Source organism: Giraffa tippelskirchi, chromosome 4 (genome assembly GCF_054371585.1).
Source record: "Giraffa tippelskirchi isolate mGirTip1 chromosome 4, T2T-mGirTip1v1.2.pri, whole genome shotgun sequence".
Classification (NCBI taxonomy): Eukaryota; Metazoa; Chordata; class Mammalia; order Artiodactyla; family Giraffidae; genus Giraffa; species Giraffa tippelskirchi.
Genome location: NC_137278.1, coordinates 90,326,152 through 90,352,462, shown reverse-complemented (window position 1 = coordinate 90,352,462; position 26,311 = coordinate 90,326,152). Strand labels below are relative to the sequence as shown.

At 53.0% G+C, this 26,311-nt stretch overlaps 1 protein-coding gene and 2 long non-coding RNA genes across 3 annotated transcripts; 1 reads left to right on the top strand and 2 right to left on the bottom strand.

Annotated features, from left to right (window-relative positions):
* On the top strand, positions 1-25,921 carry FBXO41 (F-box protein 41). Its single transcript, XM_081483011.1, has 14 exons — positions 1-507; positions 10,761-10,893; positions 12,453-13,462; positions 14,898-15,123; positions 15,605-15,678; positions 15,932-16,290; positions 16,985-17,226; positions 17,456-17,571; positions 17,694-17,846; positions 18,024-18,119; positions 19,884-20,002; positions 20,159-20,317; positions 21,578-21,693; positions 21,820-25,921. Exons 3-14 carry the CDS (start codon positions 12,591-12,593, stop codon positions 21,877-21,879), a joined length of 2,592 nt encoding a protein of 863 aa, XP_081339137.1. The 5' UTR covers positions 1-507; positions 10,761-10,893; positions 12,453-12,590; the 3' UTR covers positions 21,880-25,921.
* Positions 7,611-11,762, bottom strand: LOC145503496 (uncharacterized). The gene is made up of 2 exons (XR_014051507.1): positions 8,984-11,762; positions 7,611-8,048 (listed from the first exon to the last, which is right to left on the bottom strand). It is a non-coding gene; the product is annotated as an uncharacterized LOC145503496 (long non-coding RNA).
* LOC145503494 (uncharacterized) lies at positions 15,481-24,718 on the bottom strand. Its single transcript, XR_014051506.1, has 5 exons — positions 24,602-24,718; positions 23,989-24,144; positions 21,568-21,663; positions 17,110-17,196; positions 15,481-16,763 (listed from the first exon to the last, which is right to left on the bottom strand). It is a non-coding gene; the product is annotated as an uncharacterized LOC145503494 (long non-coding RNA).
* Positions 25,922-26,311: the final 390 nt, after the last annotated feature.

Genomic DNA, 26,311 nt, shown 5'->3' with positions numbered 1-26,311 from the left:
GGGGCCGCGACCAAGGCAGACAGGGACACAGGAGGAGGTCGGCCGGAGAGGCCCCGGCCCCCCCAGGGCGGCGCCGCGGACCCCTCCCCCACCGAAGCCACCTTCAGCGGAAAACGTGGGGTCCCGGCGCAGCCGCTTCTGGCGGCATCTGCCGCTCCCCAGCTCGCAGGAGAGCCCGCCCCGGAGGAGGGGCCGGCTCTGCCCCACCTCCTCGCCGCCTCCCTACCCCTTCCTTTCCTTTCCTCCGGCCGCGCGCCCCCTCCTCCCTCCTCCATCCTTCCCCCACCCTGTTTGTGTGCCCCTCCCGCTACGACTGGCTGGGAGGCTTGGCCGCCCCCGCCCCGGTAGGGAGGCGGGGGCGCCAGCCGCGGCGGCCACCCGAGGCTGCGGAGGGGAGCGAGATCCGAGGCCCCGAGGCGGCCCTGCATCTGGCCCGGGCACACGGGGGCTGCCTCTGCACCCCTAGCCGAGGGCCGTGGGGCCTGGCCTCGTCGCGGGGTGGAGGAGGTAAGGGCGAGTCGCGGGCGCGCTGCGGGACCGCTCCTGGAGAGAAGGCAGGGAGGACCACAGCCGCTGCCTCCTCCCCTTGCTTCTCCCCCACAGCCCTCTGGAGGCCCGGGAGGCTCCCGGACCGCGGGGGATTGGAGCAGGCCAGAGGCAAATAAGGGGTTAATATAAGGACTTAAAATCAGAACGATTCGAGACCAGGCTTCCCATCCCCCCTCTCACCCTTCGTTCCTCAAGCCAGGTTGGGGGGCGGGGCGGGCTCCAAACCCCACTGGGACTCTGGACCTTGGAGAGCAGGGACCCCAGGGAGAGAGGAGAAAGAGCGCCCTCAAACCCCAGCCCGTTCCACCTGCTTCTGCAAAGGGGTGGGGGAGGGGCTTGGTGTTGAGGCCTGGCTGGGCACCTGTGCGGGTGTCTGAGGGTGGGAGGGTTTGTGTGCACGTGTGATGGTCTAGAGGTGTGCATGCGTGTGCACGCATGTTTCTGTCTCCTCACATCCTAGTGCTTCTGCTGGTGACTGTGCCCACAGTGATCTGGATATGTGTGCCCCACTGCATTGCTTTGCATGTCAGTGTGTGCCACGGTGCCTGTAAGCGCTTGCCACCCTCTGCCTGTGAACAGGAGTGGGGCCTGCTCTCTCCTTAGCTGAGTCTGCAGTGAGGGGCTCAGGTGGTTTTCTGGGTATGGGATCCCGGTGCTGGAGCCATGTGTGTGTGACCTTGGGAGGTGTGTGCATGCTTGCAGGAGCCTGAGAGTGAGGGGGAGCTTAGAACGGAAAAGGCAGTGTCAGAGCTACCAAGAAGCAGAGGACTGGATGCAGTGACCCCCGTGGGTCTTTTCCAGGTGACAGGGACTACTCTGGGAGGGACAGATGTTGGGCCACAGCCCCAGGTGGAGACAGCCAGAGCCCCTGCCTTCTTGGGGGATTCAGGGGGCAGTCCTTTATTCTCCAGCCACAGGGACACCTCCAGTTGCCTCCCCCTTCTCCCCCTCCTCCACCTGCTGGCAGATGGCTCCTGGAAGCACTGAGCTTGGAGTATCATGTCTTTGGCCTGTAATGCCATATCCAAGTCTTCCTTCCTTATTTCTGTAATTTCCACCTTCTCTGCTTTCCTGCATGTGGATTTTATATGGAAAGAGGGAGAAAGAGCTTTTGGGCCTAGAAGGCAACAGAGGAGGGAGAAAAGATGCCAGGGGCTTGGTGGAGAGTTGGGGGCAAAGGGGAATGACCATCAAAACCAAACTCTTTGAAATTCTCAATTTTACCTGATTTGAATTTAACAGAGAAATAGACAGACAGAGGGAGTTTGGTAACATCCACATACTTATTTCTAGATTTAGGGGATATTTGTTCTTGGAATAATTGTAGTGGGAAAGGGGATCATGGCTGTGGAAAGGTAACTGCCATCTTGCCTTTGAATTCTGTGGACTTTCCTATCTCTCTGGTAGCCCACCACACCCTTTATTCATTCATTCGACATAAACATATTGAGTGCTACTATGGGCCAACCTATAAATATTATAGTATTGGTATGACATGCCACTCCCAACTAGAAGGAACACAGTATTGAAACTAAGAGCGTGGTTTTGAAGTCAGTCAAATAGTGCTGGGTTCAAATCCTAGCTTGTCACTGTTTCAGTTATTCTCTGGTGTATAACAAACCTCCCCAGTATACAGGGGCTTAAAATAATACTGATTTATTATTTATTACGGCCTGTGGGCTGGCTGTGACTATGGGTTCACTTGGCTCTTCTCAGGTGCATACAGTTGAGAGACTGGCTGGAAAGGTGGCCTTTCATCCTACAGTGCCTCTCTACACATGGCATCTAATCACCCAGTAGTCAAGCCCAAGTTTTCTACATGACAGCTGGGTCCCCAGGGGAAGTTATTCCAAGAGGATAAAGTCACATAGCCAAGCTCTGAGTCAGTGTGGGAGAGGACCACGTAAGGGCAAGGATACTGGGAGGCATGGCTCATTGGGTGCCACCAAAGCAGCAGTTTGTAACAGTCACTTACTAGTCTTGGACACATGATCTGGATGCTCTGAGCCTCAATTTCCTCATCCTAAAATGATGATACTATATACTTGACAGCACTGTCTTGAGCACTAAATGAAAACCATGTTATCTCACCAGAATAATTAGTAGGTAAATGTTCACTGTTTTGATTGTTAGACTGCATGCACTTTGACAGCATTACTGTCTTAGTCATCTTTGTGTCCTCAGTGCCTGACATGGGCCTTGTATTTGACATCTTTTTGCTGGGTGGATAAAATAGAATGAAGCAGACAAGTCCTAAACCTTGGAGCTCTGCTAGAGCAATGGTGTCGAGACGACACATCAAGGTCTGACCTCCCAGTGGTGACTTGCAGAGCTAGGGAAGAATATGTTACTCAAGGGGATTCTTGGGTTGATTTAAATTGTAACCAAATTCACCCATTCCATGATGATGAGTGGTGGAAATCACTTTGGTTATGTAAATCAATCTGTTCATCCTCCATTATTCATTGTGATTCTTCTAAGAATATACTGATGTCTGCTATGTTTGTGGAAGGTGTGAGGATGAGTCAGTTGTATTGCCCCTGCCCTCCAAATGTATGTGAAGAATAGGATCAGCTGTGCGAACAAGTTCATGACCATCCAGTATGTGATACATGACCATCCAGTATGTGATGTTACCATGTGTTCACACCTGTTACCATGTGTGAAGAGCTATGGTGAGGAGTGATTCATGTTATGATGTGACTTGAGCTGGAGGAGGGGGTAGAAGGCTTCATGGAAAGAGTAGCATCTAAACTGGGCCTGCAGAATTCCCCAGTCAGTGGAGGGAGTCCCAGAAAGAGGGAGCAGCATGAGCCATGACGCAAGCATATAATATCGCGTGGCACTTCTCAGTGAGGCTAAGCCCCACAGGGCTCACTAAGCATAAGCTGGGGCTGACAAGCTGAGTGGTGGTCAGATTCCAGCCAGCTTTGAGGGCAGGCAAGGCAGGGTAGACTTTACCTCTCAGAAGATGGCCTGCCTTCAGAGATGTCTTTCTTAGAAGAAGAATGACATGACTGCATCTCTTCTTGAGAAACCATGAGAATTCAAAGCTGGAGGAGTTAGAGACTCCAGTTAGAAATGGTATCAGTGTCCAGATAGAGGAGGATAGGAGATCTGGGGCCTTAGCTAAAGGAATAGCAACAAATAGAGGCAAATATTTAGAAGATAGTATTGACAAAAATCAGCAACTGACGAGACCTAAGGGGGACTCTTGAGAATTCAGGGATGCATTGGGGTTGCACACAGGGTGCTGAGTAGACAATGAACATGTTGGTCAAGATGGAAAACAGGAGGAAGAAGCAGGTTTCAAGGTGAGTATTGTGGTATGAGTTCACTATTAGCCATATTAAGCACTCAGCTGCCTACACTAAAATATCATCCATTTCGTCCTCTCTGCTTTCTGCTGCTTCTTAGAAGCAGTTTAAAAAATAAAAAGAATTGCTATAAATTACAGGTCTGAGGCATGGAGTTATCCATGCCTCAGGCTAGCGGAAGTGATGGTATAGATTAAAATTAGGTTATCTCTAAGAAGCGTTTAAATATGCTCAGGTGTTTATCGTCTTCAGTACAGTCTGTCATTCTCCCATGCAGCCTCCTCCCCTTCACAGCTGGGCTTTCTGCATCCACTGTCTACTCACATCCTCACCTCACCCCCTCCTTAACCCACAGCGGTCAGGCTCATCAAAGTGGCCCTCTCTGAAGTCACCGGTGGACCTTTCTCACCTCTGCTCTGACCTGAGTTGTCAACTACTGTTGTTTACAGTTTTCTATACTCCTTCCATCCATGACATCCTCTCCCCGCTAAGGTTTCCTGCCAGAATTCCCATTTCTGCTGTTGGTTCTTAGGACCTTCTCGGCTCTTCTCCCTGCTCTGCCTCTCTGAGGATCCACCTTTTCCTCTCCGCTCTCCTCTCTCTGTACCCTCTCCCTGGTCCTGTTCATCCACTTTTGTTTTTAAGCTTAAATTGCCAAAACTATATTTTCAGCTCCATATTGAAAACTACGTATCAAATATTTCTAAGGCCCACTGGAACCTCAAACTCATGGAATCTATGACCAAACTCACTCTCTCCCCCGCAAACCTGCCCTCACTCATTTTCCATCTTTACTGAACCTCATCCCCATCTACGTAGATCCTCAAACCCCTAACCTGAGCCTGACCCTTGACTCCCGCCTTTCATCCCCACCACAGTCATTCTGTCACCAAGCCTTCTAAATTGCTCCCAGATCCAGCCTTCTCACAATCTACACTCTTGCTGCCTTGGCTAACAGTTTCTGTGCTGTGTTCCTGCAGTCTTCTTCCTGACCCTGGCCCTCTGTAGGCCGTTCTCTCAACTACATCTAATTAAGTCTTTGCCTTCCCTTTGGGCTTCCCAGCTGGCTCAGTGGTAAAGAATCTGCCTGCCAGTGGAGGAGATGCTGGAGACACAGGTTCAATCCCTGGGTCGGGAGGATCCCCTGAGGGAGGAAATGGCAACCCACTCTGGTATTCTTGCCTGGAAAATCCCACAGACAGAAGAGAGACTAGGAGGCACTAGTCCATGGGATCGCAGAGGTGGACACAGCTGAGCATGCACGCGCGCCTTCCCTTTATTCCATAAACATTTCCTGAGCATTTAGTGGGCACTGTCGTTCAGTGCTGGGAAAATAGCAGTGATTGAGAAAGATAATGTCTCTACTCTTGTGGAGCCTACATTTTCCTCCCAGGGGTTCCCCAACCCCCAAGTTCCTCAAGCTTAGTGTAGAGGAACTTCTACTTCTTCTGTGCTGGTCTCCTACATAGCCTTTATCTCCTGACTGCACCATCCAGTGCCTTAGTCTGTCCCAGATCACAGGCTGCTTGAAGGCAAGGATTGGATCTCATAGGTTTGTGTGTCCTCAGCATCCCCAGCATAGCACCTGGTATGGTTCGTGGTAGGTACTCAGTAAATGAATGTTGAATGAATTCATGTTGGAATGGTGTTTAGGAGAGAATTCTAGGTTAGAAATACAGGTTTAAACAAGTATTAGTTAAGACTTTTGATTGCAAGTGACAGAAATCTAACCCAACCCAAATTATTTTAAGCAAAAAAAGGATATGTACTAATGCATATAACGGGAAAAAAGAGGGATGAGTGGGTCTTGGGCATAACTGTACATAGGTTCTCAAAAATGGGTGAGGACTCTCTTTAACTCTTGACTCGACTTCCCTCTGAGTGTTGCCACATTTTTTCCCCCACCATACATGAGTTTTCTCCTTGTGATGGGTGGAAGTTGCACAAGGCCATAGACAGCTTCATCATCCTTAGCATGTGATCCCAGAGAGACTTTAGTCTTTCATATAAGACTAAGGAGGTCTCTTTAGTCTTTCACATAAATTCCCAGAGAAGGGTTCAGCTGGCTCAGCCTGAGGAATCATCATGACCAAGATCAGGTACTATGATTGGTCAGGCCTGGGACCACCCTCCTAGGATTGGCAGCCCTGTCAGAACTCCATCATGGAGTAGGAAGGGGAAACTCACCAAAAAGATGAGATGTTGCTATTAACAGAAGATGAAGAAGGCTTGCTAAGCAGATAAAAATAATAATGTTCACTGCAGGAACTCTCAGTGACCACGTGGTCATGGAAGCCATGAAAATGCAAGATTATCAGTGTTTCTGGCAGAGTCAACATGTGAAAATGTGACAGTAGACAAGAGCCAAAGAAGACACACATTTTGAGATGGATGGTCTCATTTGAGGAGATGAAACTCACACACTGGAAAGCCATTTAAAAAATTTTAAAAAAGCTAATACCTCTGATTGAGTCTTCTCAAAGAGAACCTTGGGCTGGACTTAAAAGTAGACTTGAGATAGACATCTGAGATGGGGGAAGGAGATAACGGGTCCTGAGGATGGTGAAGAGACAGGGCCAGGCTGAAAAAGGAGGCAGGTCTTAGGTCTGCAGAGGTTGCTGGTTTGGGGAGACTAGAATGCAAAGGCCAATCTCTGATGGTTCTGTCCAAGTGATCACAGTATAGGATTGTGATGGAATTTGAATAGACCACATTTCTGTTTTGCTCTTCTCTCCCCTCCTCCATCCATCATCTTGCTTGTGTTCAAACAAAGCTTCATGCTTATGCTGAGAAGGTGGGTAAATCTAGACAGAAATATTCCTAAGAATGATTTTTAGTCATTTCTCAGCTCCAGGAGATGGAGGGAAACTGGGGTGGGCGGGCCTCAGGTGAAGACCATGGATTCCAGAGACCCCATTCTTCCTCTAGCTTGCACCTCCACACTCAGGCCTGTGCCCCCAGGATTACCCCTTCCCCTGATCTTCAAGAAGGCTGGCTAGCAAGGTGCTGTGTAGGCAAGATTCCCCTACAGGACGGACCAGCACTTAGCTGGGACAGAAAGGCAAACACAGGTGCTCAGATACTGGACTGAATGTGCATGAAGAATAACTCTGTTCCTGAACAGTTGTGTATGTGTGAACCACATTCTACTTATAATATATCCCTGATCACTTGGCCAACTTCTGCAGTTTTATCTATAACCATTAGTCTAGTCAGGTTTTTTTAATTTCTTCCTGAGTCAATTTTGATCATTTATACTTTCCTAGAAAAGCATTCAGTTAATCCAGATTTTCATAAATTTGGGCCAGGAGTTGTACCTGGTAGCATTTCAGTAATTTTAAAAAATCTTCTCTGTGTCAGTGATTATATCCTTCTTTTCGCTATAGCACTTGTTTCCTTTCGTTTTCTCTGTGAAAAGATTTGCCAGAGGAATATTTACTTTGTTGGTCTTTTCAGAGAACCATCTTCTAGATTACATCTCAAGGCTACTTTTTTGAGTTTTAATAGACATAAAAAGAAAATAATATTGTAATAATAAGTGACTAATATTTAGTTTTTAAAAGAAATTTAAGTTGTCTTATACATACTAAGGTACTTTTAGATGAAATAATACAATAATTGGATTTGCTTAAAATTATCCAGTGGTGGAGGTGGAGGAGGTGTGAAGTCAGAGAACAGTGTACAGATGAACAAAACTGGCCATGAGCTGATAATTTCTGAAGCTAGATGAAGAGTACATAAGAGTTATCATCATATTCTCTTTATTTTGGGATATGTGTGAAAATGTCCATAACAAAAAGTTTTTTAATCCCTGTCTCACTATGCATATCAAAAATTTCTAGATGGATGAAAACTCCTTTGTATGAAAGGGAACCACAGATCCTGAAGTATTTGCATGCTACCAGTCATTGTGTTTATAGTATTATGGTTGTTTGTTTAAAGCCCTTAATTTTAAAAATGTTCTGGACTTAAAAAAAAAGACCAGGGGCTTCCCTGGTGGCTCAGATGGTGAAGAATCTGCCTGCAATGCAGGAGACCCGGCTTTGATTCCTGGGTCAGGAAGATCCCCTGGAGAAGGGAATGGCTATCCACAAAAGATTCTTGCCTGGAGAATTCCATGGACAGAGGAGTGTGGCAGGCAACGGTCCATGGGGTTGCAAAGAGTCGGACATGACTGAGCAACTGAAAAAAAAAGGGAGACCACAAATTACTAAAAGAAAACATAATATAACTGTTTATATAATCCTTGGGTAGGGATGGACGTCCTAAGAATGACAACAAAATGAGAAATCCTAAAGATTTTACTGATGCAAACTTTAGAGCTTTAGCATGTCAATAAAGATTATAAGCAAAAGTAAAAGCCAATCAACACATGAGAAAAATATTTGCAGTATATAAATGACAAAAGATCAATATTATAAAAAGCCTTTGTAAATGATGAACATTTAGTACAAAAATGAGCAAAGTAATACCTAGTCAAGTTACCAAAGAGATATAAATGACTGATAAATTGTGAAAAAAAAATGTCCAGCCATTAGCAATCAAAAAAATGCAAGTGGTATAGCCAGGCCATTTTTCAAACTGGCAAGAATACACTGAAGCCAAAGCATGAAGCTGTGGAATTTGGCTGCAATTGACAGACGATGGGCACCACTGAAGGATCGTGAACAGGAGGTATCTCATATCAGAGGCATCTGGTGGTACCTTATATAGGATGTTAGAGAGCTGTGAGACTGAAGATTGGACCTTGGGGACTTCCAGGGGTGGGGGGAGCATGAAGCAGGAAAAGAGAAAGTTGTGTTGAGAGCATTCAAAGGAAAAATCAGCCAGTCTTGATGGTTAGCAGGGAGCAGAATCGAGATGGCCAGGGCTGTGGGTGGCACTGTTGAGGGAAACAGGGATGCTGGGGAGTGTGTCAGGGGAAGTCCAAGGTTAGTCTTTTGACACTGTGGGTCATTGTGTTATTCTAGAGCCTCATTCCTGGCAACCAATTCAAATTATTTAATCTACAAAAAAAATTTTGCTGCCTCGCAATTGACAAGTCCTGGGTTAAAGTTTTCGGCACATCTGGCTCTGTGGCTCAGGGGAGTCATAAGGAGTCTTTTTTTTCACCTTACCCAAAGAGAGGGCAGAAAGGGCCACCGGCAGCTCCAGCCTCACATCCTGCTGGTTTTGCACAGATCCTGGAGTGGCTGTATTGGCCTGGCCTAGGAAACTTGCCTAAGACCAAGTGACAGCTGTGACTGATGAAAAGGCCAAGGTCATATGAGCTCCCCTGGAAAAGCTCATGGAACTGGGGGGTGAGGTCAGCCAAACAACATCAACTCAGAGAGGAGGGAATGGTTCTCCAAGGGAAAACTGGGGTGTGTACCTACCAAGGGGGACTGGAGTTGAGCAGCAAAACCAACAAATGTCCATTCCCTTCCACGTCTGTCCAAGATCTAAACAGACCCCCCTTCTCATATAATTTAAAATTTTTCTGTTTCATCGTAATGCAATTAGCCCTCACAAAGCTTAAAACACACTTGTCCCATCTCCAGAAGGAGATGCTCCAAGTTCTCCCCCACTTACTACGTCCAGCCCCAATGCAAGTCTTGTCTCTTATGGTATTGAGCTAGCCCCTCCTGGTCTTTCAACTTATGGCCAAACTACAACAATGGAGGAAAAGTCAGATAGCTGAAAGGGCAAAACCTTTCCAGTTGAAGAGGGGAGGTGAGGGAGAACACTCCGGGATCACAGGCCCATAGCCAGGACCACAAGCTAGACCAGTCAGTGTGGACAAGGTGCCCTGGCCTACCTAGCGCTGCTCTGGTTCGGCTGTCTTGAGAGCCTCCGTTATCCTTCATACTTTGTGGCCACGTGCACAAGGGGCTTTGAGGGGTCACCTCCCATTGGTACAAATTTGAGGGTGGGAAAACTTCAGGGGTTGAGTAATCCCTGGCCTTTGTTTTCCAGGTTTGTGGGGGTTTCCTGGCAATACAATCCCATTAATCATTAGAAAGCTCTCAGTCAGTCTGCATTCAGCCATCCCCAGAGCTATTAACCAAACCAGAGACCTCATTGAAAGTTATAATTCTTGAATCAAGTCCCTGGTGATGGTGTTGGGGGAGGAGGAGGAGTTGTCTCTTAGCAACAGATCTTGGTGCTCTGCCTGTCCCAGGAGCCCATGGTTCTGTGGCTCTAGTAGGGCTCTGCTGCAGGGCAATGAAACTCCTAGTCTGTGGTGAGAGGCAGAGCTCCTCTGCCCCTTCTCCCTCGAGCTGCAACCCACTGGAAGCCTGCTTGTAATGGAAGCCACGGTGGCCTCTGTTGAGCTGGGAGGAGTTCAAGAGGGCCTGAGGAGTCAAGAGCCTGTCAGACTCCAGGTTTGTCTCCCTCTGTGTTTCCAGCCTGTCTGTCTTTGCTTGAACTGACTTTAGCTAGCAGCAGAGAACTGGCTCTTAATTATCTGACTCTCAGCCCTATTGAATTACTGGCCTCAGGGAGAAAGGGCCTCTCTGGGCAAAGCAGCATTTTCTTCCTTTCTGCTTTCAGATGAGCCCCTTTCAGCCAGAGTATCTTTCTTGTTGGACACTTCTACAGGTCTCCCAAAGTTCTAGCTCACTGCTAGAGGCAGTGGGAGAGTTTAGTCAGCTGCTTTGCTGCTGTGTAGCAGACAGGGGAAGTGGTACTATCCTGTTTATAGTTCAGCTAATTCTCTCTTTCAAAAAAATTTGACTTCTGAATCTAATTTCTGAGTTTGGACTTTTTCCTGGTACAGGTAACACAGACTGGCTAAAGCAGAAAAGGGAATTGACTGGCTCACCTAACTGAACAGACCAGGACCTCAAATTGTGTGAGGAATCGCTCTTTCTCCGTCTCAGTTCTGCCTCTCTGTATTGGCTTCATTCCCAGGTGGTTCCTCCCAAAGGAGACAAAGATGGCCCTCACAGCTTGGCCCGCCCCTGCGCTTAGAAACCTGAGCCCAAAGAGGATGCTTTCCCCAGTAATGCCAGAGAAGTCCTGGAGAAATGACTCATTGACTCAAGTTAGGTGATCTGTGCCCATCTCAGGACTCTGATTGGCCAGGCCTATATCACATTCTGACCCCTGGGTGAACCATCAGCTCCCACTCAGACCACATGGACTGAGAAAGAGGGGAAGAAAGGATGGTTCCCCAATGTCAAGGCAGGGTGCTGCTGCCAGGAGGAGGACTGGGTGCTGGGCTGGCATAGAGAACAGGCATCCATCCATACATCCAGGTGTAAAGCCAGAAGGCAAATGGAACTTAAGAGTAGGTCAGGATGGAGAGGTGGAGCTGAAAGTAAAGGCTTAAAGATGAGTGAACCAGACTGTGGGAGTGAACCAGATAGAGGCAAAGGGGGTTATGAAGGCATACCTCCCATCAGAAGACAGGACGATTAGGAAGACAGCTAGAAGAAAAGGTTAGAGAACCCAAACAGGGCAGCTTCACGGCAGCCTGCCAACATGGAATGGTATCATCTAAGGAACCAAGTAGGTGAAGACCTTTGATGACAACTACATTGTCTGATTAGCAGATGGCCTGTGACTTGGAAGGGCACAGTGACAGCCGAGGTGATTGAAGGCCAGTTACCGGGTAGAGAGCCCACGAGGCAGGGGAAGGGTGACCAGAAGCCAGAGACAAGGCAGGATGGACAGCAGGAATTGAGGGTGACCAGGAGTGGGATGCCAGGAAGGGTGGTGACTTGTGCCAGAAGGAACCCGGAGAAGACAAATATCATGGCCCTTGGAGCAAAGGGCAGAGCAGGGATGAGAGACAGTGGGACAGAAGCAGGAACAGAAACAGTGACATACACACATCGGTATCTTTAAGTGAGGTGACATCTTGGTCACTGCAGCATGGTACCAGTAGTCCAGCTGGCTTGATGAGTGTGGCTGCAAGACATGGAAATAAGCTTTTTTTTTGAGATATAACATACATACAGCTGGTACATATAGTACTAAGTGTACGTGTGTATAACTGTGTAACTTTATGTATATACCTGTATAGCCACCACTCATATCAAGATAAAGAACATTTTCAGCATCACATAAAGTTACCTCCTGCCCCTTTCTAGTCCATATGGGTCCCAAAGGTAACCTCTATTCTGACTTCTGTCCTCATCAGTTTAGTCTGTTCTCCATGTGTATGGAATCCAACAGTATGCACTCTAGTCTGGCTTCTGTCATGCAGCATGATATTACATGGATTCATCCACGTTCCATGTACCAACAGTTCCTTCTTATTGCTGGGTAACATCCCATTATGAATATAACACGATTTTTCCATTCTTCTAGTGATGGGCACTTCAGTTATGTCCAGGTTGTTACTATTATAAATAAAACTAATGCCTTCCCCCCTCCCCCCTCAGAGAATTCTCCTTTCTCACTCTCATACATGCACAGCTCTCACACAGGTACTGGAGCAGGCCAGTCTCCCCTGGGAGGTCTAGCCATTGGTCTCCCCTTGCCCCTCTCTTCTGGGCACGTGCTTTCTGGGGAAGTCAGTTTTATCACGGGTGGGGGATACGGGTTGGAGGTGGGGAGGGATACCACCCTCCTAAGGCTTGCTCCCCTCTCTTCTAGCCTCCTTGCCCCTGGCTGCCAGCGTCCTGAGCCTGCCTGACCCCTTAGGAGGGCTCGCTCGCGTCCCCCCATGAGCGCTCCCGGCTGACCTCCAGGGCGGCCGCGGTGGAGCCCGGGCGCCACGGGGGCAGCGGGGCCATGGCCTCGCTGGACCTGCCCTACCGCTGCCCGCGCTGCGGGGAGCATAAGCGCTTCCGGAGCCTGTCGTCGCTGCGCGCGCACCTGGAGTACAGCCACACGTACGAGACGCTCTACATTCTCTCCAAGACCAACAGCATCTGTGACGGCGCCGCGGCGGCCTTCCCGCTGGCGCCCGAGCCCGCCGCCCTGCTGGCCGTACCGGGCGCCCGGCGCGAGGTCTTCGAGAGCACGTCCTTTCAGGGCAAGGAGCAGGCGGCCGGGCCGTCGCCCGCGGCGCCACACCTGCTGCACCACCATCACCACCACGCGCCCCTCGCCCACTTTCCCGGCGACCTGGTGCCGGCCGGCCTGCCTTGCGAGGAGCTGGCGGAGCCTGGCCTCGTGCCCGCCGCGCGCTACGCGCTCCGCGAGATCGAGATCCCGCTGGGGGAGCTGTTCGCCCGCAAGTCCGTGGCCTCCTCGGCGTGCTCGACGCCGCCGCCCGGGCCTGGCCCCGGCCCCTGCCCCGGGCCCGCGTCCGCCTCGCCCGCGTCTCCCTCGCCCGCCGACGTGGCTTACGAAGAGGGCCTGGCGCGCCTCAAGATCCGGGCGTTGGAGAAGCTGGAGGTGGACCGACGGCTGGAGCGGCTGAGCGAGGAAGTGGAGCAGAAGATCGCGGGCCAGGTGGGCCGGCTGCAGGCCGAGCTGGAGCGAAAGGCGGCGGAGCTGGAGACTGCGCGGCAGGAGAGCGCGCGGCTGGGACGCGAGAAGGAGGAGCTAGAGGAGCGCGCCTCTGAGCTCTCGCGCCAGGTAGACGTGAGTGTGGAGCTGCTGGCCTCGCTCAAGCAGGACCTGGTGCACAAAGAACAGGAGCTGAGCCGCAAGCAGCAGTGAGTGGCCCACGGGGCCCCGTGGGTGGGCGTGTCCGCGAATGTACCAGAGTCGGTGATGGCATCACTGTGTTCCTGCCACCATCGTGAGTGTGGCTGTGTGTGCGGCCTAATTACACATGCTCTGTGGCCACTGGCATGTGGTGGTGGTGCGCGTGGGGCCAAGAGTGGCATGAAGGTGTGTGTTTAGGACTCTGAGCCCATGACAGTGTGACCGCGTTCGTGTGTGTGAATCTCTTTCTCTTCCTTCTCTTTCCTCCTTACCAAGGCTGTTTCCTGATTGTGACACCAGACTCTTCTGCCGTCCAAAAGACAAGGCTCAATATTCTCCTTTCCCTTTGCCCTCCTCAGGTTTTTTTTTTATCTATTGTATCATTCTTTTCTCTCCTCCTCAGAGAAAAACTTGAAAATATTGTTTCTACTTGTCTTTGATTTCTTTCCCCACTTTCTCTCTTGAACCCACTCTGATCAGGTGTCCACCTCCATTATTATCCTCCATGTCATCAATGGCCTTCATGTTACAAAGGCCAAGTCATCTTCTTACTTGGCCCCTTGGCAGCCATTTGATACAGCTGATCCTTGAAACATTTTTAACTTGGCTTCTAAGACACTCTCCTGGAATTTCCATCTCTTTCTATTGGCTTCCTCTCAGCCTTTGCTGGGCTTCTCCTCATTTCTCGGGTCTTCAAATGTAGACTTATGAAGTACATACATGTTATTTGTCCCCATCATGATAAGCCCCATGGGGGCAGGGAATTCTGCTTTGTTCACTGCTGTAGCCCCAATACCTAGAACAGTGCCTGGCACCTAGAAGGTGCCCATACATGTTGAATGGATGCATGAATGACTGCATGCATGTGAGAGTAAATACTCACATGATTCTTTTAAGTATGCTGTGTGTCTGTGCAACTCCTGGAGGTTGGTGCAACTGTAAGTGTGCTTTTCTGCATCTGAGAATGTTTCTGAAAATGTGTGTGTGTGTGTATGTTTGAGTGTGTCGGTAGGACTGTGCCTCAGCCTGTGCGTGCCTGTGGATGAACGTTATATGAATTTGTGTACATGAGTGTGTGGGGCTGGCTACTAGGCTATGTGGACTGTAAGTGTGTGCCCGTGAGTGAGCTTCTGGAGGGAGGAGGTGGCTATGTGTGGCTGAACATGCCTGTGCGTACTTCTGTGGGGAGCAGGGGTGTCTGCTTGTGTGCTTGGGTCTGGGTTAGTGGGGTGTGAATGTATGGCTGGGGGTGTATGCTTGCATTTCTGTATGTGCTGTTGTGTGGGCAGTGTTCCTGGTTGTGCTCTGCATGTTCCCATGTGACCATGAACAGACACTGTGGCCAGCTGTGCCCTTGTCTCTTCCTGCTGTTCAGGGTCTCCTCCAGTGGGTGGGTGGGCAGCCGGGCCAAGGCACTGGGGTAAGAGACTGCTCTGGGCCCAGGGAGGTGGTGCAGATCGACCAGTTCCTGAAAGAGACGGCGGCGAGGGAGGCCAGTGCCAAGCTGCGGCTGCAGCAGTTCATCGAGGAGCTCCTTGAGCGGGCCGACCGGGCCGAGCGGCAGCTGCAGGTCATCAGCAGCAGCTGTGGCAGCACGCCCAGTGCCAGCCTGGGCCGTGGAGGTGGGGGAGCTAGTGCTGGGCCCAGCACCCGGGCCCCAGGCAGGACGGTGAGTGCCCACCTGCCTTCCCTCCTTTGCCTGCACAGCTGACCCCTACCACCTTGCCTCATACATGGCTGAATCCCCCTCTGATACTCCGTGCTTCCTTCTTTGGCTCTTCCCCATGAGGAGACTGCAGGCCTGAAGCAGGGGTCCAGGAATAGGCGAGCCCCTCCCTGAGGCTGTAGTGAGATACCATCCAGCAACCCCAGGCCTCAGGCAGGGGCTCACCTCTGCCCATCTCTGCAAATGAGAGCCCAGGAGCCACAAGCTGGGGTCTGGGGTGCGTGGTGGGTACAGGGAGGGGGCTGGTGAGCCTGCTTCTCCGGGCTGTCTGTCTGTCTATTTGTCCATCTCTTCCAACTGTTTTTCTTTTTCTCCCTCTTCTCCCCCATCTCTTATCTCCATCTTGTGCCCTGTTTCTCCCACTCCTTCTCATCCTCTGGCCCCCTCTGCCGCCTGCTTTCCTTCCTTCTCTGGGGGCCCACAGCGAGAACACCACGCGGGCCCGGCCATGCCTAGCACGTATGCAGTGTCCCGGCATGGCTCCTCTCCCAGCACAGGGTAAGCCACGGGCCTGGCCCGTCCCGCACAGCCCACCCTCCCCTAGAAAGATCCACTGGTCTGCTGGCCCTGCTGGGATTGTCTTCTCCTTCCCCCATCCTCCTTAGGTCACCTCTGTCTGCCTTTCCACACTCAGAGGGGACTCTTGGACAGTAGAGTGGGTGGATTGCCCTTGGCCAGTGGTAGGTGGCATGGAGAGTTGGGGCAGGCCTAGGACCCCTTGCTCCTCACCATCTGGTCCACCCCATCCCAGGGCCTCCAGTCGCATCCCAGCTGCATCTCAGAGCTCAGGTTGCTATGACAGTGACAGTCTGGAGCTGCCCCGGCCAGAAGAGGGGGCCCCTGAGGACAGTGGCCCCGGGGGCTTGGGCACACGGGTCCAGGCTGCCAACGGCGGCTCGGAGCGGGGCCAGCCCCCTCGCAGCTCTGGCCTGCGGCGCCAGGCCATCCAGAACTGGCAGCGCAGACCCCGTAGACACAGCACAGAAGGGGAGGAAGGTGACGTCTCCGACGTGGGCTCGCGAACCACCGAGTCAGAGGCTGAGGGCCCTTCGGATGTCCCCCGCCCTGGGCCTGCTATGGCTGGGCCGGTGAGCAGCTGCCGGCTCTCTGGTAAGTCCTGAGGGGAGTGGTACTGAGAAGCCGGTTTTTCCGTGGCCCTGACTGCTCTCAGGGGACACAGGACTGAGGCGGTAAATCTCCTGGGCTCCTGTACTGCCTCTCCCCTTGCCCCAGACTTCCCACATATACAGGGCCCTGCAGGCTTAGGGCAGGAGCTGCTGGGACACGGGGATCCATTCACGTGACATTCATAGGAGAGGAGTTGAGAGTTCAAACTGAAGCCCGGGGCCAGTAGGGCAAGCCCTCTCCCATATCCATGCAAGGCCACATGTGTCTGTGGGTGGGTCCGGGAGCTGAAAGTTCAGGTCAGGGTGCATGGCTGTGCCTGGTGACTGCTCTAGGCAACCTCTCACCTGCCTTCTGTTCACAGATGCACGGTTTCTGTCCAAATCCTTTCCCTCCTCCAATCTTGATTCAGTTGCCTCCTCTAAGGGATGACTTCGGACAGTGTCATGATATACGACCTTAAAAAGAAAGTTCACTTGAGGAAGGGCCACCTTTTTCTAATTTGCAAAATTAGGGAGGGGGATAATGCAGAGGAGGGGGAAGCAGAGGCCCTTTGTCCGTCCTCCCATTTCTGGTCCCCCAGCATGGTTCTGTCATGCCCATTCCTCCTGCAGTTCCTACCCCAGCTCCCCACCTATATACCCTCCCCACTGACCTCTGATCCTGTGGTATTGTGCAGCCCGCCCTGAGGGAGGCAGTGGGCGGGGTCGGCGAGCTGAGAGGGGCAGCCCTTCCCGCTCCAATGAGGTCATCAGCCCTGAGATCCTCAAGATGCGAGCTGCCCTGTTCTGCATCTTCACCTACCTGGACACGCGCACTCTGCTACACGCCGCCGAGGTCTGCCGGGACTGGCGCTTCGTGGCTCGCCACCCCGCCGTCTGGACCCGGGTGCTGCTCGAGAACGCCCGCGTCTGTTCCAAGGTGCCTGTCCCTCTCTGCTGTCCTGCTCTCCCAGTCACCCTTGCTGTGACCCCATCTTTTCCCTGGCAGAGTCTAGCCCCTCAAGGTCTGGTCCTTAAAGCCCTTACCACACCCCAGCTTCAACCAGGCTCCCCGAAATGTTCTGAGGCCTCCCATCCTGGGGCTGGTCCATCTTCTGCCAACCAGACTTACATCCCATCATGCCCAGATAACTCCTCTCTCCCTTCAGTTCCTGGCAATGCTGGCTCAGTGGTGCACCCAGGCCCACTCGCTGACACTGCAGAACCTGAAGCCCCGGCAGCGGGGCAAGAAGGAGAGCAAAGAGGAGTATGCCCGGAGTACCCGGTGAGGCCATGGGGTGGGGGCGGGGAGACCGCTCCTGGGCTGCAGACCCAGAGTGATGTCAGGGTGCTTCCCGGAGGAGGACCTGGCTGCATACAGTACCCTGACTTCTTGGCCATCCTCAGGGGCTGCTTGGAGGCAGGCCTGGAGTCTCTGCTGAAGGCAGCGGGGGGAAATCTGTTGATCCTGCGCATCTCCCACTGCCCCAACATCCTCACTGACCGTTCGCTGTGGCTGGCTAGTTGCTACTGCCGCGCCCTGCAGGCAGTCACCTACAGGTGGGTCCCCATTGCTGGAAGCAAGGCCTTGGCCGGAGGGATCCCTGGGCTCTGCATACGCATACCTTCCCCCTCCCCCCAGGGCTCTGGGGCAAAGGGACCCAAGAGCTCTGCGGCCCAGAGGAAAGGAGCAGAGGCCTCCAGAGTGGGTGGCCCCAGCTTTTGTCTTTTCAACAGAAGCGCCACAGACCCAGTGGGCCATGAGGTCATCTGGGCCCTGGGTGCAGGCTGCAGAGAGATCGTCTCCCTCCAGGTGGCGCCACTTCACCCCTGGTGAGCCGAGGCGGCAGTGGGGATGGGCAGGGCTGGGCCTGGAGTGGGGCTGAGACCCGGCAGATCTGAGCCCATTCCATGTGCTGTTTGGGGTGACAGATTCACATTCATCAGTCTGTCTTTAGGCTTCAGAATCGGACGTGGGATCATGGCCTGGCTTGCGGGCAGTGTGATTTTGGGCTACCCAGTCGTGTCTTGGTTTCTCAACTGCAGAGTGAAAGTGGTATCAAGGATCTGTGGATCTTATTAAGCCTGTAGCCGGCTCAGATGAGATGTGTGCCTAAAGGCTGCAGAGTGAGTGTTCAGAAACGCTGGCCTGAGATACCCAGCTGTGTTTGACACGTGAAAGGCAGTTAGGGAGGTCAGTGTGTAAACCACAAAAGAGCTGGTTTTCAGAGAATCCAGGGTGTGAGATCATTCATCGCTCTACTTGGAATTCTCAAACTACCAGGCTTTTTCACTCCCTGCGCGTGCCCTGCAAGACTCTCTCTTCATGACACCGCCTCCCGGGTCCCCAGTATCCCATCACTAACACTCAGAATTTGTCACTGCTCCCCTGTTTCCATTCCTCTTGCACCTTATCCTAGCCCCTATCTAGTCAATTTTACAATAATTTCTCTATGTTTCAGTCTACACCAGATTCATGTTTCTTGGGGCAGAGGCTGTGAATGTCCATTTCCATGCCCCTGGTACCAAGTGCGTGGCAGCCGCTGGGGATTGTTAAGTGATGAAGTGTTCAGGGAAGTAGCAGGTTTGCTGTGAGTGGTGGGCAGGGCCCAACGAGCAGTAAGTGTGGAAAGGAAGGCTGGGCCAAGGTCAGGTCTTGCCTAAGAGATTTAGATTTTTGGATCTTATCTAGAAAGCACTGGGAAGCCACTGTGAGATTATAGAAAGAAAAGAAAGTGAAGTCGCTCGACTCTTTGTGACCCCATGGACTGTAGCCTACCAGGCTTCTCCATCCATGGGATTTTCCAGGCAAGAGTACTGAAATGGGTTGCCATTTCCTTCTCTAGGAGATCTTCCCGACCCAGGGATTGAACCCGGGTCTCCTGCATTGTAAGCAGATGCTTTACCATCTGACCATCAGGGAAGTCCTTGGGGGATTATAGATCTTAACAAATGGGATTACATCAGACTGGTAATGTTCTGTGTCTTCCCCTACACTGCGTACCTCTTAGAGGCAGGGTCCATGTCTATATGTCACCACTGTGTCCCCAGTGAGTGAGTGAAAGTCGCTTAGTCGTGTCCAACTCTTTGCAACCCCATGGACTGACTATACAGTCCATGGAATTCTCCAGGCCAGAATACTGGAGTGGGTAGCCGTTCCCTTCTCCAGGGGATCTTCCCAACCCATGGATTGAACCCAGGTCTCCCACATTGCAGGTGAATTCTGGCCCAGCTCTGTTGTTCTTAGTCATGGCAGAACTTGAGAAGCATTTTGTTGAATGACTGAGTGAGAGAATGTGGGAGTGAGTAGCTCTCAGCAGCCACTGGATGAACTGGCAGGGAGACTAGTTGCACAATCAGATGAATGTTGATTGTGGTCTGAGCTGTGGGTTGAAGAGTTGTTGAGGAATCAGAATCTGCAGGTGTTGGCAGTAAAGTGAAGGAGGAGGAGTCAGGGAAGATCCCAGGTTTCTGACTTAACAGTTGGGTGGTTGGTGGGGCCCTCGCCTTGCGGGGCAGGTCCTGACAGAGGAGCGGGCTTAGGATAGCATGCAGCCAGGGGCTCCCTGACGACCTTCCCTCCACCCCATTCTCCAGCCAGCAGCCCACGCGATTCAGTAACCGCTGCCTACAGATGATCGGTCGCTGTTGGCCCCACCTCCGGGCTCTGGGGGTCGGGGGTGCCGGCTGTGGGGTGCAGGGCCTGGCATCACTCGGTGAGTCTCTCCGTGGGACTGGTGTAGGGGGTGATGGGAAGCAGGCGTGGGTGCAACACTGAAATCCTAGAGGGGCTTGGGCTATGGCATGGGTGGCAGCAGGATGTGACCTGGGTGTTTATCAGCAGGCCTTCCCCTCTCCTTCCCTCTTCCTAGCAAGAAACTGCATGCGGCTGCAGGTGCTGGAGTTGGACCATGTGTCGGAGATCACCCAGGAGGTGGCGGCTGAGGTCTGCCGGGAAGGCCTGAAGGGCCTGGAGATGCTGGTGCTCACAGCCACCCCCGTAACCCCTAAGGCCCTGCTGCATTTCAACAGTGAGCGATGGGGAACATGGGTGGGGTAACACTGTCGCCTCTTACCATGTCTTGTCAGCAAGTTGCATAGCCAATTGCCTCTTGCCCCTAGTCAGCAAACACCAACACTGGGGCCAGTTTGACCAGGGTTCTAGCCCTGGCTTTGCCACCGGTGCCTTCTGAGGCCAAGGTGGCATTGAAGGCCTGCCAGCATCTAACCCAAATGGTTCAGTTCAGCCAAATGGACATGTGTTGCCTTGTGCTCTTTCTATGCTGGAGACATGGGCTGTTCAGTATCATCCACCATCTTCCCCCACGTGAGCCTCCAGCCAAGTGCAAGGGCAGAACAGATGGGTTCTGGAACTTACTGACCTACGTGTCCATTCTGTCTTTACTGCTTATTAGTTGTGTGACTTTGGGCAAGTTACTGTACTTCTCTTGAGTCTGTATCCCCATCTTTTAAGCTGAATGGGCGGGAAGATTAATGAGATAATATGTATTAGCCCCCCAGGACAATTCTCAGTGTGAAGCCTTCAGCATGCCTCTGCTGGCCCCTACCTCCTTCCAGCCCCGACTCCCTCCCTGTGATTCCTCCACCTTCATTAAGGATGCAGGTGCCCAGCTTGAGCTGCACACACCCTAGTGAGTCCCTCATCAGGGACCATTTGGCGCCTGGCAGGACCCCATATCCTGAGCACTGCAGGTTCCTTGACTTTCTTATCATCGCCAGGATCCTCTTCTTCCCTCCCCTTCAATCTCATGGCCCTGCCCTGGGCTGACTGTCAGAACTAACTGCTTGGCCTCCAAAATCTTAACCTCTAAAATCCTCTCAGCCTCCTGACCTTCTTGCTTCTCCTCCCCTGACTTCATGGCAACATCCAGTCCCTTAAGCCCTCTGCTCCCAACTTATCTGCTCCCTGCCTCCACTCCTCTGGCTGGCCGAGACCCAGCAGCTGCACCTCAGCTACTCTGTTCCTGTAATTCATCTCCACATGCCCAGACCATAGGACAACGGTCCCCTCTGCCAGCGAAGTTGCTGGAACCCCTGCACAGCTGGCTATCATCCACTCGTCCTCCCAGAGTCCACTACAACCTGTGCTCTGGGACCTCACCCTCTTTCTCTCCTTGCCCAGGGGAGCCTGGGGCAGCATGGATCTGCTCCCAGTGCCTAGCACACGGTTGTCTCTCAGAGTGTTCTGATTTCATTAATTGGTAAGAGGAGAGGAGACAGGCCTCTTGCCCAGGTCAGACGTGGGCCCCACCTTACTTACCTTTTCCTAGGCATCTGCCGGAACCTCAAGTCCATTGTGGTTCAGATTGGGATTGCCGATTATTTCAAAGAGCCCAGCAGTCCTGAGGCCCAGAAGCTGTTTGAGGACATGGTGACAAAGCTCCAGGTGAGCAGCTAGCTCTGATCAAGACCCCCCCAGGGCACCCCGTGGCTGGGACTGGTGACCTGGGTGTTTGAAGGGAGGGCTGTGCCTGTCTGCCCCAAGGGGAACTAACTCAGGTTTGTTCCACAGGCCCTACGGCGGAGGCCGGGCTTCTCTAAGATCCTGCACATCAAGGTGGAAGGCTGCTAACCCGGGTTGGGGGCGGCAGGGCCTCTGCCAGCCCCACACCAGCCACGCTCTTTGGACCTCCAGAGGGACCCTGATCTGGACTAGACTTTTGGAGGCTTGGTGTTGCCCCTGGTTTCTGGGAGAGGGGTTGTCAGTCCCCTGTCCTCCTGCTGGGGCCATGGAACGCAGGCCTGAGCCTCTCCAGGGCAGGGCTTGGACAGCTGTCCCCCGACTCCTACCCCACCCCCATCTGGAGCAGCCCTCTGGGCACAGCCAGCAAAGAGCTGAGTCTCCACCAGCACTCGGTGTCATCGCCCTGAGGATCTGCAGTAACCACCGCTGGCTCCTTGGCTGCTCAGGCTGTTGGGGCAGGCCTCCCCTTTGTGAGGCCCAGCCTGCTGGTCGGGAGCCTCTGTCAGGCCCCAGACCAGAGGGGTTGCTCCAACAGACAGCTCAGACTTGGCCAAGAGGCTCTTCTCTTCCCCCTGCCCAGTCCCAGCCCTCTGCGGGGCATCCCCTTCAGGCAGCCTGCCAGGGCTCTGGGTCCATATTTTCCAGGGATAATCCTAGGGGTCTTGGGGATGTGGTCAGCTGAAAGTGGGAAGTAGGAGGGCTCAGTGAGGTGGTGGGGTAGGCTTGGAAGAGCAAGACATCTATCCAGAACTTCCCCCCAGGACATCCAGGCCACGCCTCCCAAGGGTGGATATTGCCAGGGTGAGAAAACTTCAAGTTTTTACTGCTGTAGAGAAGACAAGACTCCTCCCAGCCACCACATATCCCATGATACACCAGAACTAAATTCAGAGCTACTAGGCGCATGCTTCTATACCTTCCACCAATCCTGAGCCTCTGGAGGGGCCAGGTCCCCGCTCTGGGAAATGTTGTCAGCAGTGAGAAGCTGTTCCTATCCTCAAGGAGTATACTTCTAATCTGGGTGCTTGGACAGGAAGCTGATGGCCTTTGGGTCCCCAAGGTCATGTGAGAGGGAATCACTTGGCTGCCCTCCGCTGGGGCCTGGAGGAGGCTGGAGGGGGGTGGTTTAGTTTGCTTCCTTGTCTGGCTACCTTGCTGGAAGATGTGGCCTTGGTGGGGAGCCACACCTTTGGGGCCCAGAAGGAGGAGCCCCAACATTGCACTTGTCCCCCCTCTTCAGTCTCCACTGGCCCATGGGCTGAGGGCTGTGTTGGGGGGTCTTCTGCCTGGGGCAGTGCTGGGGCCTGAACGAGGATCGCTGGCTTAGAGTGCAAATGGGGGCTCTCATTGACCCTTGCACAGTTCCCAAAGGGTCAGGTCCTGGCACTATGGCTCTAAAGACTCAGGTCTCCCAAGTTCCTCCTCTTAGCCCTCCCACAGTGGCACAAAGGCCATGGGACCTGCCAGGCTCCATTTGGAAAGTTCTTTCAAACATTAATCTGGATCCATCTTAGGGTTTCCTTCTCTCTTGCTGTAAGATGGGCTCTCAGCCCTAAACATTAGGGCACTGGTTCTGGCTGGGGCCGGGCTCCTCTAGTTTCCCAGTCCTTTCTGGGAACCCAACTTTTCTGCTGCAACCTGGCATGAGGACATCAAGACCCACCCTGTGTTTCCCTGCAACAAGGCCTCCAGAGCTGGGACCCTCACAGGCTCAGAAGTGTATCCAGCTCTCCTGGCTCCCCACACAGCTGTGTCTTGCTCTTTTTGTTGTTGATTTTCTTCCCGTGACTTGTTCTGGCCCAACCCTTTGAAGACTCCAAATACCCAGGGAGGCCTGTTGGTATCTCCATCTCGTCCTGGACGAAGCCTTGGCTGTGTGGCAGCCCCACCCCAGAGCGACTGGTTCTGTCCCCAGGAGTCATGAAGGAGAAGCACAACTTTCCTCTGTTCTGGGGCCAAAGGGAGGTGAAGGTCCACTTGGCCTGGCTGCCCTGGGTGTGTCTGTTCTGCTTTACCAGCTGCACCCTCCATAGCCCCTGCTCCCTGTGACCCAGGACCAGAGGTGTTGCCCTTCCTCTGTCTCCTGGGCAAAGCACAAAGGGATGCCTTGCTTGGCCTGAGCCTGTCTCACTGAGGGACTTTTTCTGTCCCAGGAAACCTCCATCCCTGAATACACGGCTTTGGGCAACTGCCCTGGGAAGATGCCCAGTGGAATACCTGCCATCAGTTCTGGGAAAGGTGAGGGTGCACAGGCAGCGAGCTCCAGTGAGAAAGGTGGTGCTGAAAGGCCTGATGATCGTGAAGTTCCTTCTGATCAGCAGCGCTGAGCATCACCAGCACTGGGGGCGGCAGGGTGAACAGGGCTCCCCTCACCTGTTGGTGGGAAGTTTTCCTCTCCGTGAGTTGGGCTGTTTCCAGAAACCCACCAAGTCCCCCATCCTTTGTTTTCCAGCTGAGTGTGAGGGGATGCATATTGCATAGGTCCAAGCCCCTGCCCAGATGGGTCACAGCGTGTCCCACTGCATACCCGGGACTGACAGACTAGTGTGCCCTAGTCTGTATGTCTGCCCTGAGAACTGCTGGGTCTGCAGGCTTCCACAGGTCCTTACCAGCTTGATGGTAGTTTTGCCTCTCCTCAGGGGGATGAGCCCTGAGTGGGGGGGGGGCACCTCATCTTTCACTCACCCAAAGGGGAGCCCTCTTCCATATCTCACATCTGATGAGATGCAAAACAGAGGAATATCTGGGAGAGTAAACCAAGGCAGGCCCTGCTCCAGGGGACACAGCCGGTGTAGAGGCCCCATGGGTGATGGCCACCCAGTGTCCTTACCACCTCCTCCCTGCCAGCCCAGCACCTCGGAGACTTGGGGTGTTTGTCTTGAGGACATCATTCGGCTGTCTCCCCACAGCACTGGCAGAGAACAAAGGAGATGATGTATCTGGATCCCTGATGGAGAGAAAGTGGGCTGCACAGAACCATGGCTTTTACTGGCCAGACCACCTGAGGACCAAGGCAGAATGGAGTCTGAGCTAGTCCTTCAAGAATTGCTGGGGTGGGGCCAGGGAAGGGAAGGAGGCCTCCTTCCCAAGTCCTGCTGCTGCAAGGCTTGACTCCATGCTTTGTCTTTGGATTCTGCATGTCCCCCTGGTCCTGGTCTCTAGTCCTCTCGGCTATGGGTGGGGAGCCGCCCATGCCTAGTCCCTCTTGGGCGCTAAGCTAAAGATCTTTCCAGAGTGACTATTGGTGCCAAAGACCCAATTCCTGGTGGGCTTGGGGTGAAAACAAGCTGGGGACTGGGTACAGGGCCCAAGCACCCAGAGGAGTTAACTCATGCTTTAGGATCTGTCCCAGCCCATCAGTCCCTGAGGAGTGGAACTTTCCTGCCCCCCAGGGGCCTGGCACTTCTCCCTACTCCTGGTGGCTCTGCTCTCTCACCCAGCCTTTTCCCAGGCCCCATTTCTGTATATACTGCTGTGTAATGTGTGTGTGTGTGTATTTATTCCTGGACAAGTGTGTTCATCTGCAGCCTTGCCTGAGGATAAGGTTTAGTTAGGATTGGATGAAGATCAGAATACCAGGGCCAACTAAGGCAACCAGCTCCTAGTCTGACCCCAACCCCTTGGGACCCTGGCCAGTCCCAAGACTGCCCCGACAATCAGGCAGGCTTCCCCGCTGCGAGTCCAAGCCTCACCTGCCACTGCTGGCAGGGGCCCAGGCCTCAGCTCTGCCCTGGCAAGGGCCTAGCGCTCAGGGTCAGGCTCGCCGCGTGGCTGGCGCCAGTAGGCCTGGCTCTCGTAACCCTGCTGGCGGGGACCTCCGCAGCTGGCCCTCATGCCATGCCTTCCCTGAACAGCCAGGTGCAGTGGGCCTGAGCTGAGAGGGGAGCTTTCCTCACCCCAAACATCAGGCACAGGGGTGGACAGCAACTTTTGGTTTTGTTTCTGAAGTGGTGCCCGTACCTCCAGCCCCCAGGGGGCCTCCCCTGGCCCCACTCTTCTGTCCCACCCAGGCACCACCATCCCAGCACTTTGCTCCACATCGCCCATAGATGCCCTTTGCCGAATGTACCCGAGCGTATGTATTTAAAAGGACTCAAATGGGCATCTGAATTTGTGGCTTTGTATCCAATAAAAGATGGTGAAACTGGAATAACATCTGCCTCAAGAAAGTAAATGGTAGGTGGCCACATTTGCCAGTCTGTCACCAAACCTTCCTGTAGCTGAAATGCACTGAGTTAGCAAGGAGGTGGATGATCTGAATGGCATCAATGAGGTGAACTAAGTATTACGAAGACTTGTCTCAGGACGGTAGACATCGCCAGAGGAAGGCCATACCGGTTACTGTCCCTGCCAGAGCCTTCAGTGTCTGCAGGTAAAGAGCCTTGACGGGTCACTTCTGACCCTCAGCCAGGGGAAGCCATCTTTAAGGGCAAGCCCAGGACCAACACAGCAGGAACAGCACGCACCTGCCCTCACTGGCTTGGTCACCACAGAGGGCTCCGCTCATGGTCTGGCTCAACATTCCATTTTACAAAATGGG